The sequence below is a fragment of the Tenrec ecaudatus genome, chromosome 2 (genome assembly GCF_050624435.1).
Source record: "Tenrec ecaudatus isolate mTenEca1 chromosome 2, mTenEca1.hap1, whole genome shotgun sequence".
Lineage (NCBI taxonomy): Eukaryota > Metazoa > Chordata > Mammalia > Afrosoricida > Tenrecidae > Tenrec > Tenrec ecaudatus.
In genome coordinates this window covers 30,288,483-30,315,248 of record NC_134531.1, presented here as the reverse complement: position 1 = coordinate 30,315,248, position 26,766 = coordinate 30,288,483, and the positions used below count along the sequence as shown (strand labels likewise).

General features: G+C 49.3%; 1 protein-coding gene across 6 annotated transcripts in view; it reads left to right on the top strand.

Moving 5' to 3' along the window:
- Nucleotides 1-26,766, top strand: part of DROSHA (drosha ribonuclease III) — a 147,961-nt gene that overhangs the window by 12,461 nt on the left and 108,734 nt on the right. For 5 of the 6 annotated variants that reach the window (XM_075540894.1, XM_075540897.1, XM_075540893.1 and 2 more), the window contains 8 exons: nt 137-229; nt 5,399-5,506; nt 5,737-5,965; nt 8,054-8,195; nt 12,362-12,516; nt 15,316-15,396; nt 19,569-19,655; nt 24,539-24,625. In XM_075540894.1, the coding sequence (XP_075397009.1) occupies nt 137-229; nt 5,399-5,506; nt 5,737-5,965; nt 8,054-8,195; nt 12,362-12,516; nt 15,316-15,396; nt 19,569-19,655; nt 24,539-24,625 (982 nt within the window). The remainder of the gene's footprint in view (nt 1-136; nt 230-5,398; nt 5,507-5,736; nt 5,966-8,053; nt 8,196-12,361; nt 12,517-15,315; nt 15,397-19,568; nt 19,656-24,538; nt 24,626-26,766) is intronic. The other variant, XM_075540898.1, reaches the window with a different exon arrangement.

Below are 26,766 nucleotides of genomic sequence, written 5' to 3'. Positions count from 1 at the left end.
AAAAGCCCCCTGGTGAATAGTACCTGGAAAATGCTCAGATGAGAACCAGTTATTTGAGAAGATTAGTTTGGTGCAAAGAGATGGCATGTTTGAGACTTTCTGGTGAAAACCGCTTCTGTGTATAAATCCCTTTCAGAGAGCGGGACCGGGAGAGACACAGGCACCGGGACAGCCGAAGGTCGCCGTCCTTGGAAAGACCCTTTAAGAAAGAGAACAAGCGATCTGGAAGGTAAGCAGGCGTCCGCTCTGCCAGGAGCCGCTGGTTGACACTCTCTCAGAATTCTGATTATGTGTTTGTATGTCAGCCAGAGTCTGTCCAAAATGAATACCTAGCACCGGTCCAAATGCACACTAGGAGCCCTGGTGGCATAGAGGGTCTGCATTGGGCTGCTAACTACAAGGCGAGCAATTCGAAACCACCAGCCAGCTCAGCAGGAAAAGGACAAGGCTTGCCACCCCCACGTAGAGTTACAGTCTCGGAAACCCAAAGGGACAATTCATCTCTGTCCTGTAGGGTCACTATGAGTCAGGATTAAATGGGTGACAGTGAGTTTGGTTTGGTGCAAATGCCCAAGCATCATGGAATGCCAGGTTAATAGAACAAAGTGTTCTTGCATTGAGGGAGTACTTGAGTAGAGGCCCAGTGTCCTTAATACTAAACGTATACAAAGGGCCATTATTTTTGACTGCACAGCTATAAAGCTGTGTAATAATAGTTCATGGTATTAAAAAAACAAAAGGGAATCTTGGAAATTGTTCTTAAATTTGATGAAATCAGGCTGTGATCTACAAGGTCGGAGGTTCAAAACCGCCAGCTGCTCTGCAGGAGAAAGTCGGGGCTTTCTGCTCTTGAGTTTCCTGGGAAACTCGCGGGGGTGGTTCTACCCTATCTTATAGGGTTGCTATGAGTTAGTATTGACTTGATGGCAATGAGACTAGACTATTTCTTAAATTTACTTGTTCTGGGGGGTTGTCAGGGGAGAGAACAAAACTACATTTGCATTTTCATTAGCAAAGTGACAGAGATTGCTCTTATTCAAATTAGTGCAGAAGTAACGTTCACGGTCTTACACAGTGGGTTGTGAGGGAGGCGCTGGAGCAGGCAGTGTTTGGCGCTGTTGTAAGTGGGGTCACTGTCCAGAACCGCCTGGATGGTACCTCACAACGACGGCAACAGGAGCACTACGAGGCGGAAGGGATTGGAGATTTATTCTCCCAACTTTCCTATTGGCCAAACTTTCTTATTAGCCTTTCTCCACCTCACTCTCCATAGCTCTAAAACAAGGACTGTGTGTAGCATAACACGCTTAGCACTGCGCCCCCAGAAATGCCAACTGCGTTTTCAGCCAGTCAATAAGAACAGTTGAGGAGGCTTTAGAACGTTCCTGGAAACGTGGAATGAGCAGATAGGTCATGGCATTTTTTTTTAATGAACTTTTTGAAACATCCTCACCTGTTACCATGTGTGCATTCCTATGAAGCCCTTCATCAGCCGAAATAGCGTCAGGTGAAGAAACAATTACCATTAGTGTGGACGGACAATTTTTGGAGTGTTAATGTAATGGTTTACATCTTGCCAAGTAACAAATGAAATCCAAATTCACACTGACATTAGCCAAAGCAGACCTGGTTCAAAGCCGAGTGTCGTCCAGGGGAAGGAGCTTGTTGGCCCTGTTGCTGCGTGAGGTGCCTTTTAGTGCTTGCGGTGAGCAACCCCAAACCCATTGTCATCAAGTTGATTCCAACTCACAGAGACCAGAGACCCCGGAGGATGTGGTAGAGCCGCCCCTGGGGGTTTCTGAGACTGCATCTCTGCACGGAAGCAGAAAAGCTTCTCTTTCTCCCACAGAGGGCCGGGTGGTTTCCAACTGCTGCCCTCTGCGACCCTCGGCCTCCTTAGATAGGGCTAATGCTTCTAGACTGACGAGGAAGAGGCTGTCATTAAGCAGAGGGCCTGTGAAAGATGGGGAAAGGAGACCGGAGTCTGTGGAGGACTTCCTTTGGCAGCTGGTTTTTAATTTGGAATGCTGGAAATCTCCCCGCTCCAGTGTCCTCTCTCCTTGCCTATAGCTTGTGGAGTGGGATGCAAAGATCTGAGTTCCATGGCTTCAGGCCAGTGCAATAGACCAGGAAGCAAAGATCAGAGCTATAAATATTATCAAACTATCATAGTTTATAAAAACATCCTATGTTTATGAAGGAACAACTTAGACAGTCATGAGACTCTTTCAGGGCCAATACCTGTGCCTCCCAGGAGAGATGTTGGGAAATGCCCCTCGCACGCTGTTACAACAGACTCACTGACCTTCAGCACCCGTCAGCCATTGGCCATCTGTGACCTGAGACAGATGAGCATGTCTTGTGACTGTTTCTTGGTAACCACGAATAGTTTACACCGGCGGGAGTTTTGGAATTTGCGCAACTTTTGTCAAGCTCCTTATTCTCACTTAATTCCCACCCACCTGTTTCCTGCTGTTGGGCAAGTGACAGTGTCTCCGGGACAGTGCCCGCCTTAAGTGAGGACTTTATTCGTGGGGCAGCTAGGAAACCACGAGAACTTGCTTATTCAAGTGGACAGTCCCAAAATCACCTTACCCCAATGAATAGCCATCCTAAAAATCGGAATAACTAATTGGGCAATGCAGTGGGAATAAAGGGATTCACTACAGAAAATGGAAACCACCCTGAAACTTTACAAAATTATATAGGACCAATGGGGAAAAGCTTCAGCCACAGAACATAGCTGATTTGCAAAGAAGACTGGGAGGCATGCCCTATTCCTGCAGAGGAAACCTGTTATGTAAAGAGGCTGGTTTAAGATCATCTATACGTTCAATGTAACGTCAGTTGAGACGTTTTAGAACTTCATAATGAGTTTTAGAACTTCATAATGAGTTTTAGAACTTCATAATGAGTCTTATTCCTTCCTGGAGTAGAAGTTCAAATAAACAAGGAAAGCAGTGATGCAAGAGTGCCTCTCGAAAAACCAAACAAAGCAATCAAACTGTCGTCAAGTTGATTCTAATTCATATATCCCCTATCGCATGGGACTGCCCCTGTGGGGTTCTGAGATTGTGACTCTCTATTGGGAGTCGAAGGCCTCATCTCTCGCCTGAGGAGCGGCTGGTGGTTTTAAACTGAAAACCTTGCAGTTAGCAGCCCAACGCATAATCCATTATGCCACCAGGGCTCCTTTGGCAAGAATATCTACTCGGGTATTATTAAAATATTCTATAGCTGCATCATTAACATTTTATGAGATGGGTATAAACAGTTGGATCAGTGAAATAAAAATCCAGAAACATCTAGGTACATATAAAAATTGCATCTGTCATAAAGTGGTTTTGTTGAAATCAGGAATTTATGTACAGTTGGCATAGGGGAGGGCGGGTAACTGAAATTAGCTATCTGCCTCACACTTTGGAGAGATGAGTAAGGAAAACGTAATGTTTACAGTCCTCAGAGGAAATATATGTTTATATAACCTCCATGTGGGAAAGCGTAAATTTAAAGAAGTGTAGATTTGTCAGATTTTATCTAGCAATAAAGAATCACAAGGGGGGGGGATGCACGGGGTTACAGTTAACACCACAAAGAGAACAACGGTGATTATTCTTATTAAGGCACTATTTCCATAACTACGGAAAGACTACCATCTTTACTTTTACAAGTAGTGAGATAGCCCCTGAGTGGTGTATTCGTTAAGGAAATGAACTTTCCGGTGTATTCATTTCAGTTGTGATTAAAAAAAAAACAACCCCGCAAATTAAAGGGAAATACTTTTGGATGAAAAGCAACGCCATGACGGAATGTGCGGAACGAGAACTCTCCTACCGTTTTGTTGATGGTCTAAATGGGCTCAGCTTCTGTGGAGAGAAGCTTTTTCAAAAGTGTGCGCCCTTTATAAAATAATCTGAGAAATGTGGAAAGACGCACACACGTGTGCGCAAAGAAATAGAAAAAGGTGGTAGCAGCCTAAATGACTATCATTAAATTTGTTAAGCAAATTATGGCCTATTCACACAAGAAAAACACGCACCTGTTAAAAATGGCTCGGATGGAGATATATTGCAGTAGGTGTTCTGGAATCATCACCGAGTGAGAAGGAACAGGCTGTAAAATTGGACTCAGAGCCAGAGAAACTCACTGTCATCAAGTCGATTCCGACTCACAGGACCCTGTAGGACGGCGTAGAACTGCCTCTGGGGTTCCAGGACTGTCATTCTTTGTTGGAGTCGAAAGACTCATCTTTGTCCTGTCGAGCGGCTGCTGGCCTGAAACTGCTGCCTCTGCAGGTAACCCACTAAGCCACCAGCGCTCTCGAGCAGAGGACTGGGTGCCCCTTTTATTAAAAGGTAGATGTGTGTGTGTGTTGTATTTTTACACAGATCACTTATCACGCCCCTTTTGCGAAGGCTGCAGGCCCCTCCCTCGTTCGTTGCGTTGTGTGCTGGATGCATTAGCTCTGTGTTTCCGTGGGCATGTGGTATATGTGTGCATATGTCTGTTCATGCTGGACAGTACCTGTGAGGCCTAGCGGCTGTCTCTGGTGCTCTGTGTCATTTTAATATATGCCTGTCACGTTTCTACAGTGGGCATGAATACATTCTCTTTGAAAGCTGCCTCTTCTGGCATCAAAAGGAACGTTTTCTTCTGGTAACAAAATCGATAATGCCCACCATAATATTTACAGGTTATATAAGTAAGAAATTGATATGTATACTGCCTCTTTTTAATCCTCTCTCCCATGGCACACACTCTTATGCACACTTTCCATCATGAAATTAGAATTTCGCGATAGAGTTCAGAGAAGGAGTCCATTTGTGGCTTTGTTCCTGAGCTAAACTTTTGTAGCTTGTGGTACCCTTGCTAGCCGCGAGCCATGCGAGATGCTCTAGATGGCTGGATTTTCAAGGACTGGCTTGTTCCAACAAAACCTCATAGGTTTGTCTTCATGGTAGGGCCTTTTCCCAGTGCCAGGAATTTATGGTGAGTGCTTTGTTTTCCATCTTCCTGTATTACCTGAGTTCATAGCCGTATTAATTAGCATGAGGCAGTGTTGGATTCAGTTGTCGTCCCCATGTGCGGGGCTCTGCCCGCTGAGTGCTGGCTGCAGGGAGTGAACAGGGTCTTCCTCAGATGACCCCGTGGCAGATTCACAGCCTGGTCCACACCATGCTTGGTGAGGGTTCTTTTTGTTGGGTTTTTTCCTTTCCTGGCAAAACAAGAGCTGTGAAGGATTCCAAACTCCTATTCCCATCGCTGCCATAGTCTAAATGTGGAGCTTTCCAAATACGAGGGGGCTTCACAAAGTTCGTGGAAAAATCCCTTGCTCTTTGCATTTTCCCCGTGAACTTTGTGAAGCCCCCTCGTATTTCCAAGTGTCTTTCTCTTTTAGGAGTTACGGTTTGCCAGTTCTTCCCGACCCTGGATGCACACCAGAATTACCTGGGGAGATTACTAAAAATACAGATTCTTGGGCCCCAGCCCCGGAGACTGTGGATCAGTAAGTAGACCTGGGCCCGGGCCTGGGAATTTGTATTTCTAAGCATGTCAACGTCAGGTGATTCTGATGCCACCGGACCCATGTGTGGGGAATCAGTGGTCTAAGACAAGTCAGCATGGCGGTTTGGCCCAGTGTCTCTTGCTGAAACGTGAATAAGCAGAAGTAACATAGGCTTGTTTTTATGAGAAAAGAGTCTTTTAATAAGCAGCCTCCCTTGCCCCCCTTTGAAGCCGCTCCCCAAGTAAGGAGAAGAAGAGGACTCGCTGGGAAGACGAAAAGGAGAGGTGGAGTGAGAACGCCAGCTCAGGCAAAGAGAAGCTGTGTCCCTCCCTGAAGGAGAAGGAGCCGGAAACGCTGCCTGACAAGAACGAGGAGGAGGAGGAGGAGCTGCTCAAGCCGGTGTGGGTTCGATGCACCCACTCAGAAAACTACTACTCGAGTGACCCCATGGATCAGGTGGTAGGTCTGAGGAGGAGAGAGGCTGGCGACCAGGCTTTCTCCTTCGTGGTCTTTATGATTCTGTCTTGTGGGGCTGGGGAAGTGGAAGGGCGGAGGGGCGGCAGACCTGTGCATTAGAGAGTGTTTACAAGCATGCCTGACCTTTGCCCACCAGCCTCCCGTAGCACCCCCTCTCCACAACCACCAGAACTGTTTCCAGACATTACATCATGCCCCCCGGGGGGGGACCCCCTAGTCCTCCATCCCAGATGAGCATCACTGCTCTAGAAGCAAGATCTTTTAGAAAACTCTTTTAGCAGTGCAGGGGATTCAGGAAAGCACCCCTTCTCTCTGTTTCGATGACACCCCCTGTCTGGAAACCAGTGGTTTGGGAAGCTTTCAACTGTAATCACTTTATGCAGCTTGTGACTGTGTGTGTGTGTGTGTGTGTGTGTGTGTGTTCCACAATAGACGATATGAACTTCCCTTCAGGCTGCACAATGGGGTAAGCAGTGTGTTGCAGTCCCACCAACCACATCACCGTCGAAAGAGAGCCGTGTGCTTGTGTGCAGATTTACAGTCTGGGAAAGCCCATGGGTGGTTTACTCCGTCCACTAGGGCTGGTGTGAGGTAGAGCTAGTTTGCCCTCCTCTTGCATGGTATGTACCTTTACAGAAGGGGGGCTGATTGACCTGGAGGCCCGACGTTTGCCTTTCTGTTTTGTCACCCGCAGCGCAAAGAGCTTCGGCAGCTTTGCCAGCGTCAGTCAGTCGGCGAGTCCTGGGTCGGGCTGTGGCCCTCCCTCTTCTTTCAGATAACAGATTCTATGATTTTACGGTTCGGTTCTTCCATCTCTGTGAAAGTTACTAAACCCATGAGTATGGGTGTTCAAAAGTGGGTTTCAGCCTGAGAAGAGTGAGGAGAGTCTGAAGCTTCTTCTTGGGATGTATGTGTGTGTGAGAGAGAGGGAGGGAGAGAGAGAGAGGGAGGGAGGGAGAGAGAGAGGAAGAGTATGCCATTTTGTTCTCTGGGTGCATGTGGAGGATAAGCCATCAGTGAGTCTCCTGGGGGAGTGTTGACTCCTGGCAAACTCCCCCCCTGCCGTAGAGCAATTCTGAGTCCTACCGACCCCACACAACTGCCCCCTCTGATTCTAAGACTGTGGATCTTCATAGACGCAGAAAGCCTCATCTTTGTCCCGTGAAGCAGCTGGTGGGTCTTCACGGCCACCCTTTCGGTGTGCAGCCCAGTGCTTAATCCACATGCACCAGGGCTCTTGCGTGATCTTTGAACAGGGTGCTTTGAACTCCAGGAGGGCTGCATGTTGGTTTGCTTTTTTAATGTCACTTCTCAAGAGCATGGACAAACTGCTCCATTTCTGATTGTGCCATAGCCCTTTTCCCTGTGGATGCATTTGATTGAAAATATTGTTGTCAGCATTGCTGTTTTTTAAAGAATACTTGATTTTCGTTTTTCTTGAGAACGCTCCCAGCGAACCACACCTCATTCAGCAGTTCTCTCATGTGCGCTCACTGACACCCCTATGTTCTCCCCATTGTGCAGCCACCCCCGGCATCGCTGTGGTGGCTGTGCCTTCCCCCTTCACATACATCAGCTCAGTGCCTCCGAACGTCCGTCTAAGCTTTTGGTTTGTTGCCAGTTGAACCCAATAGAGCCCCCTAACCCTATTGCCATCGAGTTGATTCTGACTCAGAGTAGAACTTCCTTCCAGGGTTTCGGAGGCTGTCAGTCTTTAGGGGAGCAGAAAGCCTCCTCTTTCACCCTCGGAGCAGTTGGTGGGTTAGAACTGCTGACCTTGCATGTATAACTCAGCACATGCTTGAGGCAGTCACTGGTTACTAGGTATGTTAAACTGTGTGTTTGGTTTTCAGAAGACTTCAGGGGATATTGTTTGTTGGAGGCTTAAAGGTTATCTCAAGGCAATAGTGTTAGGAATTTGTGCACCGTTTGTTTTTAAATATTAGTGAATGTGAGGTCTGTGAAATGGTATCTTGCTGGTATGGATGCTTCTGTGACTTGGGAGGTCTCGTGCAGCTTTAATAGAATGATTAGTGTGGCTCCTCACATCGACTCTTCCTTTTCCCAAAGGGGGACTCCACTGTTGTCGGAACCAGCAGGCTCCGGGAGCTGTATGACAAGTTTGAGGAGGAGTTGGGGAGCAGGCAAGAAAAAGCCAAAGCTGCCCGGCCACCCTGGGAGCCCCCTAAGACGAAGCTAGATGAAGATTTAGGTGAGTAGAGGGCCACTCGTGTCTCGGCCCAAAACCTGCTGCTCTTTTCCCACCGCCTGACCCTGACGTTTCGCGATATTCCCTGAAGGTCCCAACTTGAAATTTCTTTTTTTGCCCTTTTCCGTAATTACAGTTCGCAAAATACAGTGTCTTAGGTTAAGTTCTCTAGAGAGGCAAAATTAGTGATGCTTGTAGATGTATATATGGAAAAAGTTGTACATCAAGAGAATGGTTCTCAGAGCTGTAGAGGCAGGCAAGCTCAAGGCCAGGGAGGTCCCAAGTCCGTGGGTCAGTTGATAGGCTGGAGGCTTCTCTTGACTTATGCAACTGCAGGGGCTGATGAACCCAAGATTGGCCGGAGGACAGCAGGCTTGTGGCTGCAGAGGCGATTGAATCCACGGTTGGCACCTGAGATGGCAGGCTGTTAATGACCCCCAGGATCGGCAGGCAGAAACACAGGCTGCTTACCAGAGGTTGATGAGCCAGGTGCAGGATTCAAACCCAGCAGAAAGCAAGCAAGCTTGTCCTTAGTGTCCGCTTACCTTGGAAGAAGTCCACCCTCCATAGGAAACTGCATTTCCACTGAGTGGGCTGCTCACAGCAGATCCCATGATGAAGCTGATTTCATTGTGTTAGATCTCGTCACGGTGGATTTTAGGTCTCAGCGGCCAAACCATTGACGAGCATCCATCTAAGTTGATGTAAAACCTTAACTATGACACACAGCAGTGGGGTTTTTTCTTTTTGCCCTGATTTTACGTGTGACAGCAAATACATAAGGGGTCTCATTTGCAAAGCATGCATCGTTTGTGTGTCTCATAGAATTGTCCAGTGTTAGAAGGGACCACTCTCTGGCCTCCCCTGAAAAAAGGGAAGACGATGGGTAGGATGGGAGGGCCTCCTGGCCCTCTCCATTGGCTGGCCTTCTGGTTTCCCGAGGAAATGGCCGTTCCACCTCGGCTCGCTGGGCAGCTTTCTCTTCACTCGCTGGGGCAGTGTCCAGACTTCCTGCACTGGTCTGTTTTTTCACGGAGGTTCTAGGTAGATGCATAGCAGCTCCCTTTACCTTCTTGCGTCCTTTGTACCCAACACAGTTCTGTGTGCTCAGTTTGCCGTTTCCTGAAGGTTCTCCCTGGCTCCCACCTGCCCTCAACTTCAGTGCGCCTCACGTGCTCAATCCAGGGAGTACCCTTACTGGGTAAGAGCCAGTGACTGAGCCGGCACCTGACGTGTGACCTTGGGCAAGTGACTTCATCTCTGTGCCTGGAATTCCTCGTCTGCAAAGTTGAGACGCATGTAGCCTCCTGCGGCCTCTGAAACAGCATTCCAAAGGTTCAGTTGGGTCCTTATGCCGCTACGGTGCTGTCTTGTAGGACTCATCTAAGCTCTGGTCTTTTTGTTTAAGACTTCTTAAAACAAGTTTATATTCTGCAATGCAGTAGAATAGGAAAACATCTTGATATTTTTGTTTAACAGTTTGGTTAAACATATGTTTTTTTAAAATCAGGAAATATTGAAGACTAAATTCTTTCATAGGTGCAAACCTATGTATTTTCCATTTAAAAAAACAGAAGAAATCGTGTCTTTCTATACATGTCCTGGGCCCTTTGAAAATGTTAAAATTTATGAAGTTTAAGTGATAGAGGCAGCCCTTAATGGCTTCATGAATTTTTTTCCCAAAAAAGTACATTTTCAGTAAAACATTGCCATTTTTTTGTGATAGATAATGCTTTTCTTTCTGAAAAGGATTTACACTAATGCTAGTTTTTTTTCAATATAGAAAGAAGCATCTAGAGAGATTTAACTGTCAGAGTGACTTCACTCACGTATCAAACATAATTTATTGAACAAATGATAAAAATTTTAAATGAAGCAATAGTATATACAAATTTTCATTTTAGTGCTAAATTACAGTAAAACGCAAGAGAACACGACGCAGACTTAAATTCCAAGGAGTTAAACGATGTGATTGATTTCCAAGCTTTGCTAGTAACTTTCCCCAAATACAATATTTCAAAACGAATCTCTGAGAAGTTGTTTTGCCCTCATAAAGGAAATTCGCCCCATTTTCTATGCAGGGAGACTCAGGCTGTGATGGGTGTAAAGCCGCCCTTGGTGGGACTTCTGCCCGGGGTGGTGATTCGTTGCTGTCGGGTTGGGGCCCCACGTAGCGTGGTAGATGAGCTCACCGAGTTCTCCAGCCGGCCGTCTTCATGGGAGCAGGCCACTGGGTCTTGCTCCTACGGAGTCCCTGGGTGGATCTGAACCAAGTGCTTAACTGCTTGTACCCACAGGGTTCTTTGCTGTGATGTCTGGAAGGCAGAATCCTCTGTGGTTTTTTACACTGTAAATTTGTACCGCTGAGAGCTTGAGGGCTTGTGTTGAGCGACTGAACTGCTGGGGAGACCCTGAGGGGCCCAGACATGGAGAACCAAACGTCCCATCCCAAGACCCTGCTCCTCGCGCCTGTCTCAGAAAGAGTTCTGCAGGACGGGGAGCACCCGCATTAGCTTTGTGACGGCGTTGGGCTGTCCGTGGTCCTTCGGTCCCTGCTGCTGGGAGAGGCTGGGGCTCGACCTACCAAGGCGATGCCGAGGTCTGGCCTCACCGACATTCTCTGAAGCCCGACAATTTGAGGGGCCTTCTGAAGCATTTGGTGCCATTAAGTATGCTCATCTCTCGGGGACGAAAGTTCTCCAGGACAGCCACGTTGGTGTTCTGTTCCCTTCTGGGATCTTGCTTTCTGAGTGGCCAGCCTGAGGGGAGAACTCAGAAAGGAGCTCCCGGCCAGCGAGGCTCAGGCTGGCCCGCAGACAGCAGACTCTGCTTCACCCAGCCCCTCTGCTCTCCGCTGCGACCTGGCAGAGAAGAAGGAGTCAGCTCTTCAGCCTGGGGAGCACGCTGGACTCCCTCCTCTGTATTTTCTTGTTGGGCCTTGGCTGCGCTTGAGTCAGGACGCCTGGATGCTCTGCCCCTAGACCAGCGGTTCTCAACCTGGGGGTCGCGACCCCTTTGGGTGGGGGGGCATTGTCAAAAGACCCTTTCACAGGGGTGGCTGAAGACCATCGGAAAACACATAAATATTTCATAATATATCATTACATATTTTGTGATTAATCAGTATGTTTAATTATGTTCAATTTGTTATAATGAAAATACATTCTGCATATCAGATCTTTACATTACAGTTCATAACATTAGCAAAATTAGAGTTATGAAGTAGCAACGGAAATAATTTTTATGGTTGGGGTTACCACAACATGAAGAACTGTATTACAGGGTCAAGGCATTGTCGGATTGAGAACCACTGCCCTAGGCTTTAGGTGTTAGCACCTCTTCCACTTGCCTTGCTTGGCCTTCCTGCCCTCAGCCTAGCCTCACCCCTTCCTCTTCCTCTCTGCACCCCCACCCCCACCCCAAAGCCTGAGGTCCTTTCTGCGGATTCACTCACTACGGCTGTGCCGCCACCGAGGCTGCTCCGGTTTCCCCTTTGCCCGGTGCTGCTCAGACATCTCTACTCCGGAAAAGCAAACTCCCTGCCGTCAAGTCGGTGCTGACTCATAACGAGTCTGTAGGACAGGGTAGACATGTCCCGGGGTTTCCAGACTAACTGCTCTATGGGAGTAGAAAGCTTGTCTTCCCCACAGCAGCCGGTGCTGTCGAACTGCTAGCCTTGCGATTAGCAGCCCAATGCATAACCATCCCCTACCAGGGCCCCTCATGGCCTCTTAGTTCCCCAGGAAGCAGCGCACTGTGTAGTCCTCCTCCCGGACACGATGGGGGCTTTGCATTATGAGCTGGCTGCGTAGGGTGGCCCATGGCACCGCTTAGCAGGGTGCTTTGTGCAGAATGACCGCAACCAAACCCGCTGCCCTGGAGTCACTTCCAGGGGGACAGAGTGGGACTGCGCCCCAGAGGGCTTGGGGGTGGGCTTTAGGGACGCAGACTGCCAGGCCTTTCCTCTGTGGTTCCACTGGGTGGGTTCCAAGTCTGCCTCCCAGTGGCCCAGAGGAAACCAAGTGCCCCAGCCTGGTCCTTCGCACAGAGTGGATTCCCAGACGTGGGCTAGAAGAATAAGCAGGCGTCCTGTCGTCGGGCTTCTGCCCTTTGGAAGGCCTCCTGGGTAACCGCTCTTCTTTGTCCTTGTCGCCGCCGCGCGCGCGCAGAGAGCTCCAGTGAGTCCGAGTGCGAGTCCGACGCCGAGAGCACCTGCTCCAGCAGCTCCGACTCGGAAGTGTTTGACGTCATCGCAGAAATCAAGCGGAAGAAGGCCCATCCCGACCGCCTGCACGACGAGCTCTGGTACAACGACCCCGGCCAGGTGCGTGCTCGCCCTCTGTGCACACGTGTGCTCCCTGGGGGCCCAGCGATGCTCGCGGCCAGCCTGTCCTTCTTCCCAGCTGGCTACTTTGTCGCTTCGGAATCGCGCTCCGAGGCACGAGCACCGGGTTTGACGGGGACGTGGGGAGCAGGGCCTGGCCTGCTCCTTCCACCCGCAGTCAGCAGAGGGGGACCCCCCAGAAGGGGCACCGGAGGACTCGTGGGGCTTTGTGAAAGCAGTTCGCCTGACAGTTACCTTCCTGCCGAACAGCAAACTATGTCCTGCGTCCGACTTCTTAGCTGGGGGCAGTCACAGTTCCGCCAAGGTCTCTTCCTCATTAAGCGTTTTTGTTGTGGCCGCTCGGTGTGACCCCGTGTAGTACAGAACAACACCGGCCGCCCCCGCGACAGCCTCCTCGTTGTTTGAGCCGTTGCTGGGGTCCCTGTGTCAGTCCGTTCTGTCGAAGGCCCTCCTCTTTTTCGCTGCCCCTCCGCTTTACCGGGCACGACGTCCTTCTCCAGGGACGGGTCTCTCCTAAGGACCTGTTCAAAGACTGTGACCTGAAGCCCCACCCTCCTTGTATCTCAGGGGCATTCTGGCCGTGGGAGCAAGGGCAATAAGGTGGACATAAAGGTTTATATTTTTAATTCCTTTTTAATGTGAATGATCCCTGATACAAAAGAGTAGGCTTATAGTTTACGAATACAAAATACACGCCAGAGTAGTATCTTTAACATATGTGAAGTTATTATGCATGCTAAAGCATATCTCCATAAAAAGACATGTTAAAATTTGTATTTTGTGAGTAAATCCTGTGTTAATATATTCTATATTAATACAGCAAGGTAATTATTAGTTAACATGATGGGACCTATAAATTGCTACATTATATCACATTACAGTTAGCATAACAATTAGTGCAATAGTAATTATAATGGGTATAGTAAATACTGATGTAGAGCACTATTTTCTATTTGAATGCTTTCTTCCTGATTTATGTTCGAGGACAGCTAGCTATTTTTTTTTCTTGATATAACAAAATTAGAATGCCTGGCAGAAATGTGCTTTGCATTTTATTTCTTTCTCTTGGAAAGCAGGATGTTTGCGAAATCGCCAAGGCATTTCACACGCACACATTAATCATGTATCTGATCTTTCTTGGAAACCTCTTTCTTGAGATACCGTATAATTCACGCATTTGAAGTGGGCGATTCAGTGTTTTTTAAATGTGTTCACAGGATTATACTCTCTTTAGTGCTGTCTAGTTATAGAACTTTTTCCTTCCCCTCTTTCTCCAGAGCCTATAGACCATTTTTGTCTCTCCTTTCAAGAACCAGCCCCCAGCCCCGCACTCTGCAGCAGCCCCGCCGCACCTGTGGGTGTGTCCTACATCCTTGTCATTAGCTCCTGGGGACCCTCGTTCCCCTCCGAGCCCTGCGGACTGCTCCACGGCCTCACTGCTCCCTGTCACGTGTGGGAGGATGTCTTCTGCCCAGCGAGTCCTAGAAAGTAGCACTTTGCAGCGCCGCCCGCAGCCAGACCCCCACAGGAGGCAGGACTATAGGGCTCCGTTGGCACAAGGGGCTTTCTGCCTGCCATTTTTCACCCCCGCTGGGCCCCGCAGTCGGGATGTGTTGGGCCTTCTAAAGTGTCTTCCCCCAACGCTTCTTTGCAGGTGACAGTGCTGTCCCTCGGCTACCCCGCCTGGGCCTTAGATTTCCTGAAAGGGTACAGACCTGTTTTCACTTTGATCAAGATGATTTTAACATTTGGCCACAATGAGTTTGAAAATTGCAAAGCCCTGCACGTTCATGGTATGTGTGTGCTGCTGCTTGGTTTCTCTTCTAGTCCACACTGAGAGAGAAGCGGAGTGGTGCTGGCCTGGTCTGGCTGCCACAGCCCTGGGCTCCCTTCGCATCCCGCGTCCCCCTGTATCCTGGGCGGCACGTGCCGCTGGTTGGAGGGCCCTTCAGATTCCCCTCCTTCTGCCCCTTTGGCCTTTTCTCCGCCCTCGTGCCCGTGGGGGAGCCGTTCCATCATGATGCAGATGACCCCGGCGCTCTTCCCTCTGCTGCTGGCGCCCGCGGTGGCCAGCTGTCTGTCTCCCTGCCCTGTCGCGCCCCTCGCCTTTTGTGTCTCGGACACCCTCCCTCACCCGCCAGCGCAGCCCGGCAGAATCTCTGTCGGCACTGCCGCGTACGTAGGAGAGGTCTGTGGTTTCTCCTGGGTGGAGGGCACGCTCGGACACTGCTCTTCCCCTGCCGCCTTTCGACCCCAGGGCCACTCGGCCACCGCCACACAGTGAATTGTTCCACTCGTGGAAGCACAGGTGTAAAACAGACCTGCACCCGAATGGCGGCGTGCAGCGCGTCTGGTCCTCGCAGGCCTCTCCTTCACTTTGCCTCTGGTACCTTTTACGTCACTTTTCTCTTCGAAACATTTGATCCGCAGGTCACCTTCGAGGCAGGCCGCACATTCCTCCCAGATATAAAATGCGTTTTGCTTTTGTGGGGGAAGAAAAACCATTTGTCTTGAAAGAGGAGGTAGGAAGCAGTAGGAGGAGCTGGGGGCAGACAGTGTGCTGCCCTCGTGTCTTCTACCTGGGCACACTGGTAACTGGCAAGCCCGCTCGTCATCCGGCCGCCCTTATCGTAGACCCTGTAGACAGTTTGCAGCTTTCTGGGTTTGGGAACACCCCCTTCATCTTCTCACTGTGACAGTCTCTCCGGAGCCGCACACACGGTCTCTGTGGTCACACCACCCCCTCCACTAACACGACCTGCCCTCTGTTTCTGACAGATGAACGACGGCCCACTCTGCAAATGCAGCGCCAAAGCCCGGCGCACTGGGATCCGACACAGCATCTACCCTGGAGAGGAGGTAACCAGCCGGCCGACGCTCCCTGTTGGTGCCGTGGCTCGCCCTCAGAAATGGAGCCAGAGCCGCCGCCACGGAGCCATCCCAGGCCCTTGTCGACTCACTGACGGACAGGAATTGGTGGGGCGAGTGGGGGGGGGTCTGGGGGTGTGGATGGTGACACGGACAGGGACCGCGTCCTTGGCTCATGATTTACGATGGGCAAGGTGGGATCGCGTAGTGTTTCAACTGTTCTCAAACTGCACACGCATTTTCTTACCCCGCCCGCTCCATGTTTTTATCATAAATAATTAAGAGTAACCCAGGGAAGCCCCCTGATTAAGTGAGGCGCTACGAGGCGTGGGCCTTTCTCTTTTTGCAGGGTGCGTCGGGCAGCCGTCCGCTCTCTGTGGGTGCCTCCCCTCTGGTGCTGCGGTGGTTAGACTCACCTGTGTTCTGTACGTTGTTCCACTCAGCTGTAACACATGGATGGGCTTACCGCTGCCGCCCCTCCTCCCCAGCTGGCTGCTCTGTTCAGGGACCGTTCAAATAGGGCCAAGGGGTCAGAATACAGCTTAGAGGCAAAATAGAACTACTCTCCCCTTTCTCTTAATCCCCACCCCCGCACCCCGTTATCTTTTATTTTTGGAAACTATTTCCATTAATCCTGGATTATCCCTTTATGATTTCAGCCCATGGTGTTTAACCATAGTTTATAGAAGACCGTAATTTCTATTTAAAACTTGTTGGAGGCCGTGACAGCGATTGTGAAGATGGCGAGGCAGTGGCTGATCCTTCAGATCCCTGATTCCCTTTTATTCTGTTGCTTGTAAAAGCTAGTAAGCAGTCACGCACGCCTGTGAGAGAGCCTCGTGCCCCCTGCCATGGGTGCACTGCGTCTCCTCAGGATCTCCTTTCTCCGATCGGTCTTCCCATCCTTTCCTTTCTAGGCCCCTGGTGAGCCGGGCTGGCCATGGTTTCTGCCCACGAGTCTAGAGTCCATCCTCAGGCCACTTCTCTTTCCACGCTAAGTGGCTATCTTCAGTATTCACGTACCTAGCGATCAGCTGTGGGAGGGGCGCTGGTCCAAGAGTGGTGGGCCCAGACCCCTGCTGATGCGGCTGGCTAGTGTCCTTGTCTACGTGTGCTTGATTCTCGGGGCACCGCCTGCATGCAGCCTCATGCCTTGGTGGGTGTGACAGAACTCAGTGTGTAACGGATGGTTCTGGGCACCTGGTTATTTGGTGTTTCTGGGCCTGGGTCCTGTAGTACACGAGGCATGTAATTCTTCCCTGTTTGTGGCATGACGCTGGCCCAGAAGCCCCAGGACTAGCGTTGTGATTCTGCCAGTATGACCTTGTCATAGACCCCTTCCAGTCCCCCACCCCCAGCCTCTGTCCCACCAGTCCCAGCTGCAGGACTAGGGTCTGTCAGGCCTGTTGGCCCTGCCGCCAGGGTGCTTGCCCCACGGTTCACGGCTGTGAGGGCCTTCCCCTCTGGTATTTTCAGCACTGGCAGTCCTTCCTGCTGCTCCATAAATGGGCCCGGGAAGTATACTTGGGACGGAGTGTGGTGCCTCCAAAGTTAACGAGTCCCCACAGGCGTTGTGTTATCTCTTCGTTAGGGGGATGAGAGAGAGAGAGAGAGAGATTTGCCTTTTACTTTAGGGGATGACTTGGCACACTTCTGAAAGTGGTGTGGATGGAGTAGGCCCCTACATCTTTTATAGGGTTTGTCATCTGCCCTCTGGAGCACCTGTGCTTTTCTGAGCCTTCCAACCGGCTCAGCTCAGAAGCTCAGCTGTAGCGGGTCGAGGCTGCTCTGTGGTCCGCCCGGACAGTCGAGAGCATTTGAGGTCATAGCATGACAGGGGCCCGAGCGTGCCATGGCTTTAAGCATTGGGCTGTCAAACCCACCCAATGGCTCCGCGGAAGAAAGACATGACGGTCTGTTTATGCACAGATTACAGCCAAGAAAACCATGCGGGGCAGTTTGGCTGTGTCACGTAGGGTCCCCGTGAGCGGGAACCGACTTGACTGTACTCGAAAGCGGCACCACCATGGCAGGGCGGTGTTAGCACAGCCCGGGGGCAAACTGTAAGTGGTCACTGTGGTCTCTTCCCTGTGAAGGTGACCCTCTCTGTCCCTTGTTTCTGATGGTGATAGAGGAGCCCCAGTCACCATGTCACGGCCGCAGAGCGTGTCTCTGAGCTCCTGCTGAGCTCTGGCAATTGGCACAGTTCCCCCCATGAGAACGCTTACTCGGTTGGTTGGGATTGCATTGGTTACAGTCACCGTGCGGATCCATCTGGTTTCTTCAGTGTCCAGATGGTGAGCGGACTGAGAAATGAAAAGGACCATCATCCCCACATCCTCAGTTCTTCAAGGGTGTCACTAATCACCAGCCCCCTAGTGTAGGATGGTTTTCCGTGTGATGTCTGGGCCCATTACCGAAGCCCTGGTGGCGCTGTCGGATAAGCCTTGGACTGCTAACCGCAAGGTTGGCACTTCAAACTCACCAGCAGCTCCATGGGAAAGAGGTGAGGCTGTTTGCTCCTAGAAAGATTCACAGCCTCTGAAGCCCTGTGTAGGTCCCCTGTGAGTCAGAATCGACGCGCCGGAAGTGGGGTAGCCATCACCATCTTTAGAAAGGCTGAGCTGGCCTGCTGTTGGTGTCAGGCTGCCTGCTTCCCCCACTCCAGGGTGGGGTCTTCGTTGTCAGCCGGTGGTAAATGATTCCGCTCCAAGGCCCTGCCTGACCTGCTTCCTGGAGTTGGTGGCTTCTGCCACCTGTGGTTTGTCCCATGTTGGGTTTTCCAGAGGCAGGTGCTAAGATGGATCTTGAGAGGCAGGATGCTAATTAGGGCTCGTTTCCTGTGAGAGAAGAAGGGTATACACAAGGGTGGGCCGAGCGTGAAGCTGCCCGGTGGGTCACCCTGATGGTGATCTGTGGACTGAGTCTTTCCCCTTGGCGCTGGGCTGAGGTGACCGGGGCATCTCTGTACCTGATGTGATCGTGTCGGGGCAGGCTCTCTCAGCTTCCATAGACCCCAGGGACACCAGGGCTAGAGGGGTGGTGAGTCCTTCTTTGACGGAGGCGTGAGCCACAGCCCCACATCAGTCACGCCCCCGCCCATGGTTCCTTGGTGTCCTTTGAGTGTGAGCCCCGGGTCCCCACCTGCCTCAGTCTATCTTCCTCTCAGCCCTTCCATAACGGGAATCTGCCTGCCCTCAGCATATCTAACCAACTGGTTTTTCTTTTCTTCTATTAAAATCCACAGTGATTGCTTCTGAGATTAGTTTTCTTGTCTGTCTGGCAGTGTAACTGGAGGTCAGTTCTTAGTTAACAAGCAGAAGGCAACCTGTCAGCAGATTTAGACAGTGCCGTAGCATGTGTAAGGACCTCAGAGCAGATGAGGAAGCCGGTTGAGAACTGGTGAAGGGCCAGCCTTGGTTCGCTTCCTTGATGGTAAAGCGAATGTGCACTGCTCGCTCCTGATGGTCTGCTGAGGGACACACAGACGCCTCTGTTGTCAGGGGTCCTTCTAGGGCACAGTCGATCTGTAGACAAAAACATCTTGCCTACTTTACTTAAACAAACGAACAAGCAAACAAAACCTTTCTATTGTGAATGCTGTGGGGGTTTACACTTCAGATCATGAATTTTTTGTTCATCAACTTAAATTCCTTCTCAAAGCCCCCAAAGCTTGCCCTGCCTAGACCGCTTCTTTGATTTCACTTCTCCCGCCTGTAGAAGCCTCTCTCCCTTCAGCCAGGCCAACACCTAGCCCATCGCTTCACACCACACCCCCTGGTCCCCATAGACTTCAGAGATTGTGTCTCTTTTGTTGTTTTTTTCCAGACCACTTTATTAGGAGCTAATCCAGACATCATAGCGTGGAAGTGTTCAATGATGTCACGCAGTGTTGTACAATTGCTACCAAAATCAGTTCCAAAAATTGTCTTCCATATTGAATTCCTTGATATCAGCTTATCCTATCCCCCCACCTCCCTTTCCATACCACCCCCAACCAGAAACCCTCATTCCAATTTTTGTCTCTATCGCGTCGTCTGCCCTGGGTTTCATAGAATAACCCCTCACAGAGAGTCAAGAAGGCTGTCGGTGTTGACACGTTAGTCTCGGCCTTTCCTTGCTACGTGACAGCTAAACTCCCTTGCTGTTCCTTCCCCCCCCAGGCCATCAAACCGTGTCGTCCTATGACCAACAACGCTGGCCGGCTTTTCCACTATCGCATCACAGTCTCCCCACCCACAAACTTCCTGGTAAGTTCCCAACAAAGTCAGATGCTCGTTTTTAAAATGCAAATAGGATGTGGAAACTACTGATTCAGTGCCTAAACGGCCTTTGCTTTAAAGATATTTTATGTTTATGTTGATAAGATTGGCTCTTATCATAATGACTTTCTTTTTGGCTTCCCTTCACCAAACCGTGATATCTTTTTCTCATTTATACTTCTGTTATCTCATCAGAGCCAATGAATTATGGACCAATTTGTAGGAGTTATGGAGTGGGGGGACCACTCCCACTCACTTCCAGAGTTCTGAAAAAATCAGCCATCGACTGAATAGGGAAATCTGTTGTCTATTATGACAACAGTAATAATAATATCTGCTATCTGTTGAGCATGAAGTATGTCCCGACACCATGCCCAGCATTTTGCATGTATTAACATGTGGAAGGCTGACAGCAAGCCTGTGGCATGGCTATGCTGAAGATCTCCAGGCGTCCAGGTTTCACAGAGGGGAAGCCCCTGCTCTAGGTGATGCAGCTCAGCTGGTAGGTGGCAGAGGGGTGATTTGAGCCCAGGCAGGCAGTCTGGCTCCAGAGTGTGCTCCTCTGCTCTGTTCAACTAGCTGCTTTCCCTTTGGGGTACGTCATTTATTACCTTTCTTGTGTCACCAAGCGAGTTTGATTTCTGAATGGGATTACTGGTCATTACGAAGGGGACATGAGAAAGTTTGTGGAAACATCCCATTGTCCTTTAATCCCATTTCCCCCTGAACATGTTGGAATCCCCTTGTATTAGATGCATATTCCTATCGGTATTATTACGATGTTAACTGTGTCCTATAAAACTATCCCATTTTAAGTCTATAATTTTTAGTTATTCGTAAATTCACGGAAGTTGTGAAGCTATCACTGGGTTCTAATTTTTTTTTTTGAAATTTTTTTTTTATTTTAACAATTTATTGGGGCTCATACAATTCTTTTCACAGTTCATACATATACATACATCAATTGTATAAAGGACATCTGTACAGTCTTTGCCCTAATCATTTTTTTCTCTTTTCTTCTTTTACATTTTATTAGGGACTCAAACAACTCTTACCACAATCCATACATATACATACATCAATTGTATAAAGCACATCCATACATTCCCTGCCCCAATCATTCTCAAGGCATTTGCTCTCCACTTAAGCCCCTTGCATCAGGTCCTCTTTCCCCCCCCCCCTCCCCATTTCCCCTCCCTCATATGCCCTTGGTAATTTATACCTCGTTATTTTGTCATATCTTGCCCTATCCGGAGTCTCCCTTCCCCCCTTCTCTGCTGTCCCTCTCCCAGGGAAGAGGTCACATGTGGATCCTTGTAATCAGTTCCCCCTTTCCAACCCACTCACCCTCCACTCTCCCAGCATCGTCCCTCACACCCTTGGTCCTGAAGGTATCATCCACCCTGGATTCCCTGTACCTCCAACCCTCATATGTACCAGTGTACAGCCTCTGTCCTATCCAGGCATGCAAGGTAGAATTCGGATCATGGTAGTTGTGGGGAGGAAGCATCCAGGATCTGGGGGAAAGCTGTGTTCTTCATCGATACTACCTCACACCCTAATTAACCCATCTCCTCTCCTAAACCCCTCTATGAGGGGATCTCCATTGGCCGACACTTGAGCCTTGGGTCTCCACTCTGCACTTCCCCCTTCATTTAATATGATATATATACATATATACACATACATATATACATATACACATATATACACATACATACACATACTTATATCTTTTTTTTTTTGCATGATGCCTTATACCTGGTCCCTTGGGCACCTCGTGATCGCACTGGCCGGTGTGCTTCTTCCATGTGGGCTTATTTGCTTCTGAGCTAGATGGCCGCTTGTTCGCCTTCAAGCCTTTAAGACCCCAGACACTATCTCTTTTGATAGCCGGGCACCATCAGCTTTCTTCACCACATTTGCTTATGCACCCATTTGTCTTCAGCGATCCTGTCATGGAAGTGTGCAGTCAATGATATGATTTTTTGTTCTTTGATGCCTGGTAACTGATCCCTTTGGGACTACTCGATCACACAGGCTGGTGTGCTCTTCCATGTGGACTTTGTTGCTTCTGAGCTAGATGGCCGCTTGTTTATCTTCAAGCCTTTAAGACCCCAGTCACTATCTCTTTTGATAGCCGGGCACCATCAGCTTTCTTCACCACATTTACTTGTTCACCCACTTTGGCTCCAGCCGTTGTGTCGGGAGAGTGAGCATCATAGAGTTCCAATTTAATAAAAGAAGGTATTCATGCATTGAGGGAGTGTTTGAGTAGAGGTCCAAGGTCCTTCCGCCACCTTAATACTTGACCTATAAATATAGACACATAGATCTATTTCCCCATCCTCCTATATATATTTGCATGTACATGTCTTTGTCTAGACCTCCATGAATGCCCTTTGACTCCTAGCTCTTTCCTCCATCTCCCTTGACTTTCCTACTGCCCTACTACCATGCTTCATCGCCACCTGGGCTAGAGTATACCTCTTCTCTAAGCAACCTTACCCTTGATCATTTCCCACCAGGCCTGCCACTCCCCCTTCTCTACCATTTGGGGTTCCATGTTTTTCCCTTGTCCCTGGGTTTGTTAACACCACTTCCTTACCCCCCCTTACCCCCCCACCCCAAGTCCCCCCGGAACTGTCGGTCCCATTGTTTTTCATCCAGATAGTTCATCCAGCCTGTCCTATTCAGACAGACCTGTGGAGTCACTAACATGCACGAAAACTAGACAGAGGAAAACAAAGCAACAGTATACAACCAGACAACAAAATAACCAAAACAAACCACTGACAAAGAACAGAACAAAACAGTTCACAAGAGAAAAGCTTGTAGTTAGTTCAGGGATCGTTTGCTGGCCCTTAGGAGCGTTTTCCAGTGCAGTCTGTTGGGGCACCACGCCTTGGCCCCAAAGTCCACTTTCAGCATTCCCTGGGGACCTTGCCACTCCATTCCCTTGCTGTTCCGCTGCACTCCCCCAGTGATTTGCCTCGGTGTGGTGGGATCAGGTCAGGTGCAATTCCCACACTGTGTCTCCGGTGCTGTCCCCTGTATCGCCCTTAGTCACTGAGGGGACTGGGTTCTAATTTAAGAGTATTCTCAACACCCTTAAATGAACTCCTGTGACCTTCAGCAACCACTTCTCATTTTTCCCCCTCCTCCAGGCCTAGGCACTGGTGGCATGGTGGTTACATGTTGGGTTGCAGCCTTAAGGCCGTTGGTTCAAAACCACCAGCCACCCCCCAGAAAGACAAGGCTTTCTCCCCCTGTGAAGAGTGACAGTCTTGGGAACCCACAGAGGCAGTTCTACTCTGTCCTATAGGGTCACTGTGAGTTGGCATTGATTCGATGGTTGAGAGGCCTAGACACTGACTGTTCTGTTTCTGTTCTGTGGATTTACCTCTCTACACACTTTATATGAATGGGATTATGCGCCCTGTGGTCTTCCGGGAATGGCTGCTTTCACTGGACACAGGCTCTCCATGGTCCATCCATGTTACAGTGTATATCAGCACTCCATTCCCTCTGATTGCCAGAGAGCATCCCAGTGCGGGGAGAGGCTGTTTTATGTCCTCGTTCGTCAGCCATGCGCTTATGGGCCGTGTCCACGCTCTCACTGTTAGGAATGGCAGCTTCAATGAATGTTCATGTGCAGTGTTTTTGGTGGACATACAAGTGGGGGGGGGGTTTAAATATGTGTGTGAGCCTGGAATTAAAACATAATAGAAAGCAGCTTTTCCCCACACACTTTGTGACGTCCCCTCATGATTTCACTTCTTTTGGGGATGTACCTAGGACTAGACTTTCTGGGTCATATGATACCTCATGTCTAAGATTTTGAGGAGCTATCAAATTATTTTCCCAAAGTGGCTGCACCATTGTTTACCATTATTTGTTTAGAATGTTTTTTTAAAAAAATTGTTCTTATATTTAATTTTGATTAACTTTCTTGAGTTACTCAAATAGAAAGTAAAAAAAAACCCAAAGCAAACAAACAAAACCCCCCAAAACTGGCAATAGAAGTTATGTACATTTGAATGTTCATTATTTTTTACCCAGCTGTCTTTACCTATATGCATATAGATGAGGAGTCTTTAAAAGTGTTTACGCAAAAATAGAACGACAAGACAGTGAGGTGCTTTCACCAACCTTTTGCAGCCTCCTTGTACATGTAAATATGTAAATGAATAGTGTTGGATATCTGTGTGGGAAATGTTTCTCTTTGGTTAGCAATCCTGATAATTACCTCCAGATTTAGCATTTCCAGGAAAAAAGGGTGGGCACTCAGCAGAGTGTGGGAGGAGTGTCTTGTTCATCTAACCGTGGAAGATGCTCATGACAGGCTCACTTGGCAGGTAACTGGGCTCTTTGGTCCTGGGAGAGAATGAACTGGTTGCGGCCGGGCTGCTCCTTTGGGAGTTGACTCGGATCTCCGAGGGCTTGATCCGCTGTCACCCTGAAGCCTCACGGGTCGTCCTGGCTGCCACTCTTTGGGCTGCAGTGCTATTTATTGAGGCTTTTTGGAACTTTGAATCAAATGCGTTATGAAGTTGATCCTCAATAAGTACACAACTTGCCGGTGAACGGAGCCAGGCAGCTTGCCTGCGGCGCCCAGTGTAAACGTTTTGGGTGTTTCGGGGCACAGATAGTCCACTGACTATCCACAGCCAGAAACTTCCAACCAGCAAGAGCGTTCTACTGAAAAGCCAACTTTGCGGTAAAGCCTCCTCCTGGTGTCTGGAAATATGTCACTGGTCGCCGAGAGGTCTCTTGGCTGCTCCTCTTGTCATTTTGTGCCCCAGAGGGATTTTCCAGAGGGCAGAGTGATGGGAGGTTTGATTCATGTTTCCGTTTCTGTTTGCTCTCAGACCGACCGGCCAACTGTTATAGAATACGATGACCACGAGTATATCTTCGAAGGGTTTTCCATGTTTGCACATGCTCCCCTGACCAATGTGAGTATGTGTTCCCCGGCCAGCCCCCGTCCCCGCCCCCTTCCCGGCACCCCATTCCTGTCTTCCCTTCTAGCCATCAGGATAGAATTCCTCTCCTGTGAACGTACGTGGCAGTTGCTCCGTGGCCCATCGTGTGAGCTGCAGGAAGTCTGCGGCAGTGTGTGTCAGGTGGGCGTGTGACATCTGTGCTAATGAGTCACAGGCTCGGTCCACATCCGAGAGTGTCGGTAAACACGCGGCAGAATGACACGGCGCGAGTGTGAAAGACGGGAAAAGCGGGGTCAACTGAGGAGTCACTTGCTATGAAGCTATTTTGAGCTGGGCGTCCTTCAGAAGAAAGTTGGAGAGTTCTAAAGAGAATGTGTTATTCAGTCTGCTCAACTAGACACAGACACAGGGTTTGTTTGGAGCATCTTGAGCCGGGATGGATTTCAGGCCAGTGTCTGCTTTTGAATCCCAGGAACGTGTCTTCTTTAAGAGGCCGCGTCAGACACAGTCTCGTACTGTGATTCATGGTACCTTAAACGCGTCGTGAGGCTGCTTTGCTGGCAGTTGCTTTAAGGTGGCAGCTCTCTGTGAGTCGAACTTGGCCCGGTCAAATGCAGCAGTTTCAAGCACCGACACCCTGATTCCGTATTCCAGCCGCACACGGTGGAGTGAATTCGGGGCAGCTGCCAGGAGAGAGAGAGCGCAGCCATGTATTTCCCGACTGAGTCTTAGTAAAACTTGTTGACGTATAGCTGCCATGCACCTGTATCAGAACAGAGTGCTGATCCTTTCTGGTTTGGGCCCATGAACGGACACCAGGCATTTGAAAAGTGAGTTCAGTGCTGTTTATCGACAGTCTGAAGGCCGGTTCCATTGGAGAGTAAAGAAATAATCAAATCTTTGCTGCCTCACTTTTTTTAATCCATTGTCAATTTTTTTTCTATCTAAGTAAACATGATTTTGTAGTGATTCTACTCATGTAAAACAAGTTGTTTTCTTAATAAGCTTTCCTTTATTCGCAGTATTTTTTTATTGTAGATAGTTTTTTTCTTTTCTTTTTTAAGAGATGACTGCATTGTGAATGTAAAAATAAAACCACATGATAATGCACATTGCCTCTACCTCCAGGAACACCATCTGCTCACTGCTATAGACAAGCGAGTAATTGGGAAGTACTCTAGAACAATCTTTATGAGCAGGCTGTTGAAAGCTGGTGGTGGGTTTGCACGTTGTTTATTTAAGTACCTCTGTTAGGCACTCAACCCTTCAGCAACACTCCAGGGCGACTCCTCTTCCCACTAAGTACATTCCTTTGTAGTCTCCCAGAGCGCTGTCAGGTTTAGAGGAAAACGCAAGTCATTGTTACCATGAAAATACTTAAAATGATCTACCCTCTGATTTCCTCATTCCCTAGAAGGACTGTAGATCCTCTTTGAACTTTTCGGCTCACCTGAATCAGAGAAGGGATGCGGCATGTCTTGGGAGAGGCCAGGGTGTGAATATTAGTGAGCTCCACTGAGGAGATGGATGAGTTGGCATTTCAGTCTCAATAAGCCTGGGTTTGGCCTCGGGAGGATAGGGGTATTCATGGTAGTGGGCTCATAGGCTTTTGTGAAAAATAGATGAGATGACACAGAAGACTGTTTAGCATGCCACTCGGCTCTTAGTAAGTCCTCAATAAATATTGCTGCCTCCGGTTTTGGAAAAGCCGTTAGACAGTCCTTGGCTTGTTTCAGTCTTTCTTCTAATTCCTCATATTTCTGTTGCCTTGGACAAGTGAGTCTCTGCGTTTAGTAGTCACGGCTCGGCTTCGGTCCAGCATTACCTGCGGCTTGCCATGCCTTTCCTAGGCTGGCAGCGTGTGCGTTGCCCCTGGAGCGCAGCCCTGGTGGCCAGGTTTCAGGGCAGCTTCCAGACGAAGGCAGACTAGGAAAGACAGCCTGGAGAGGCCCTCTGGAAAACGTGGCCAGTGAAAGCTTTACGGATTGCAGGGGGGCTTCGGCTGATGGCGTTTGATGTTGGAGGGGTGCTTCCTCCAGGCTAGTCCCCTTTCATTCTGCGCTGACGTGACAGGAATCACAATGAGAAGAAACAGCTGCGGGCATCCCTTATTCACTGAAAAGTTGACCTTGGGAAGCCTGAATCTAGGAAAA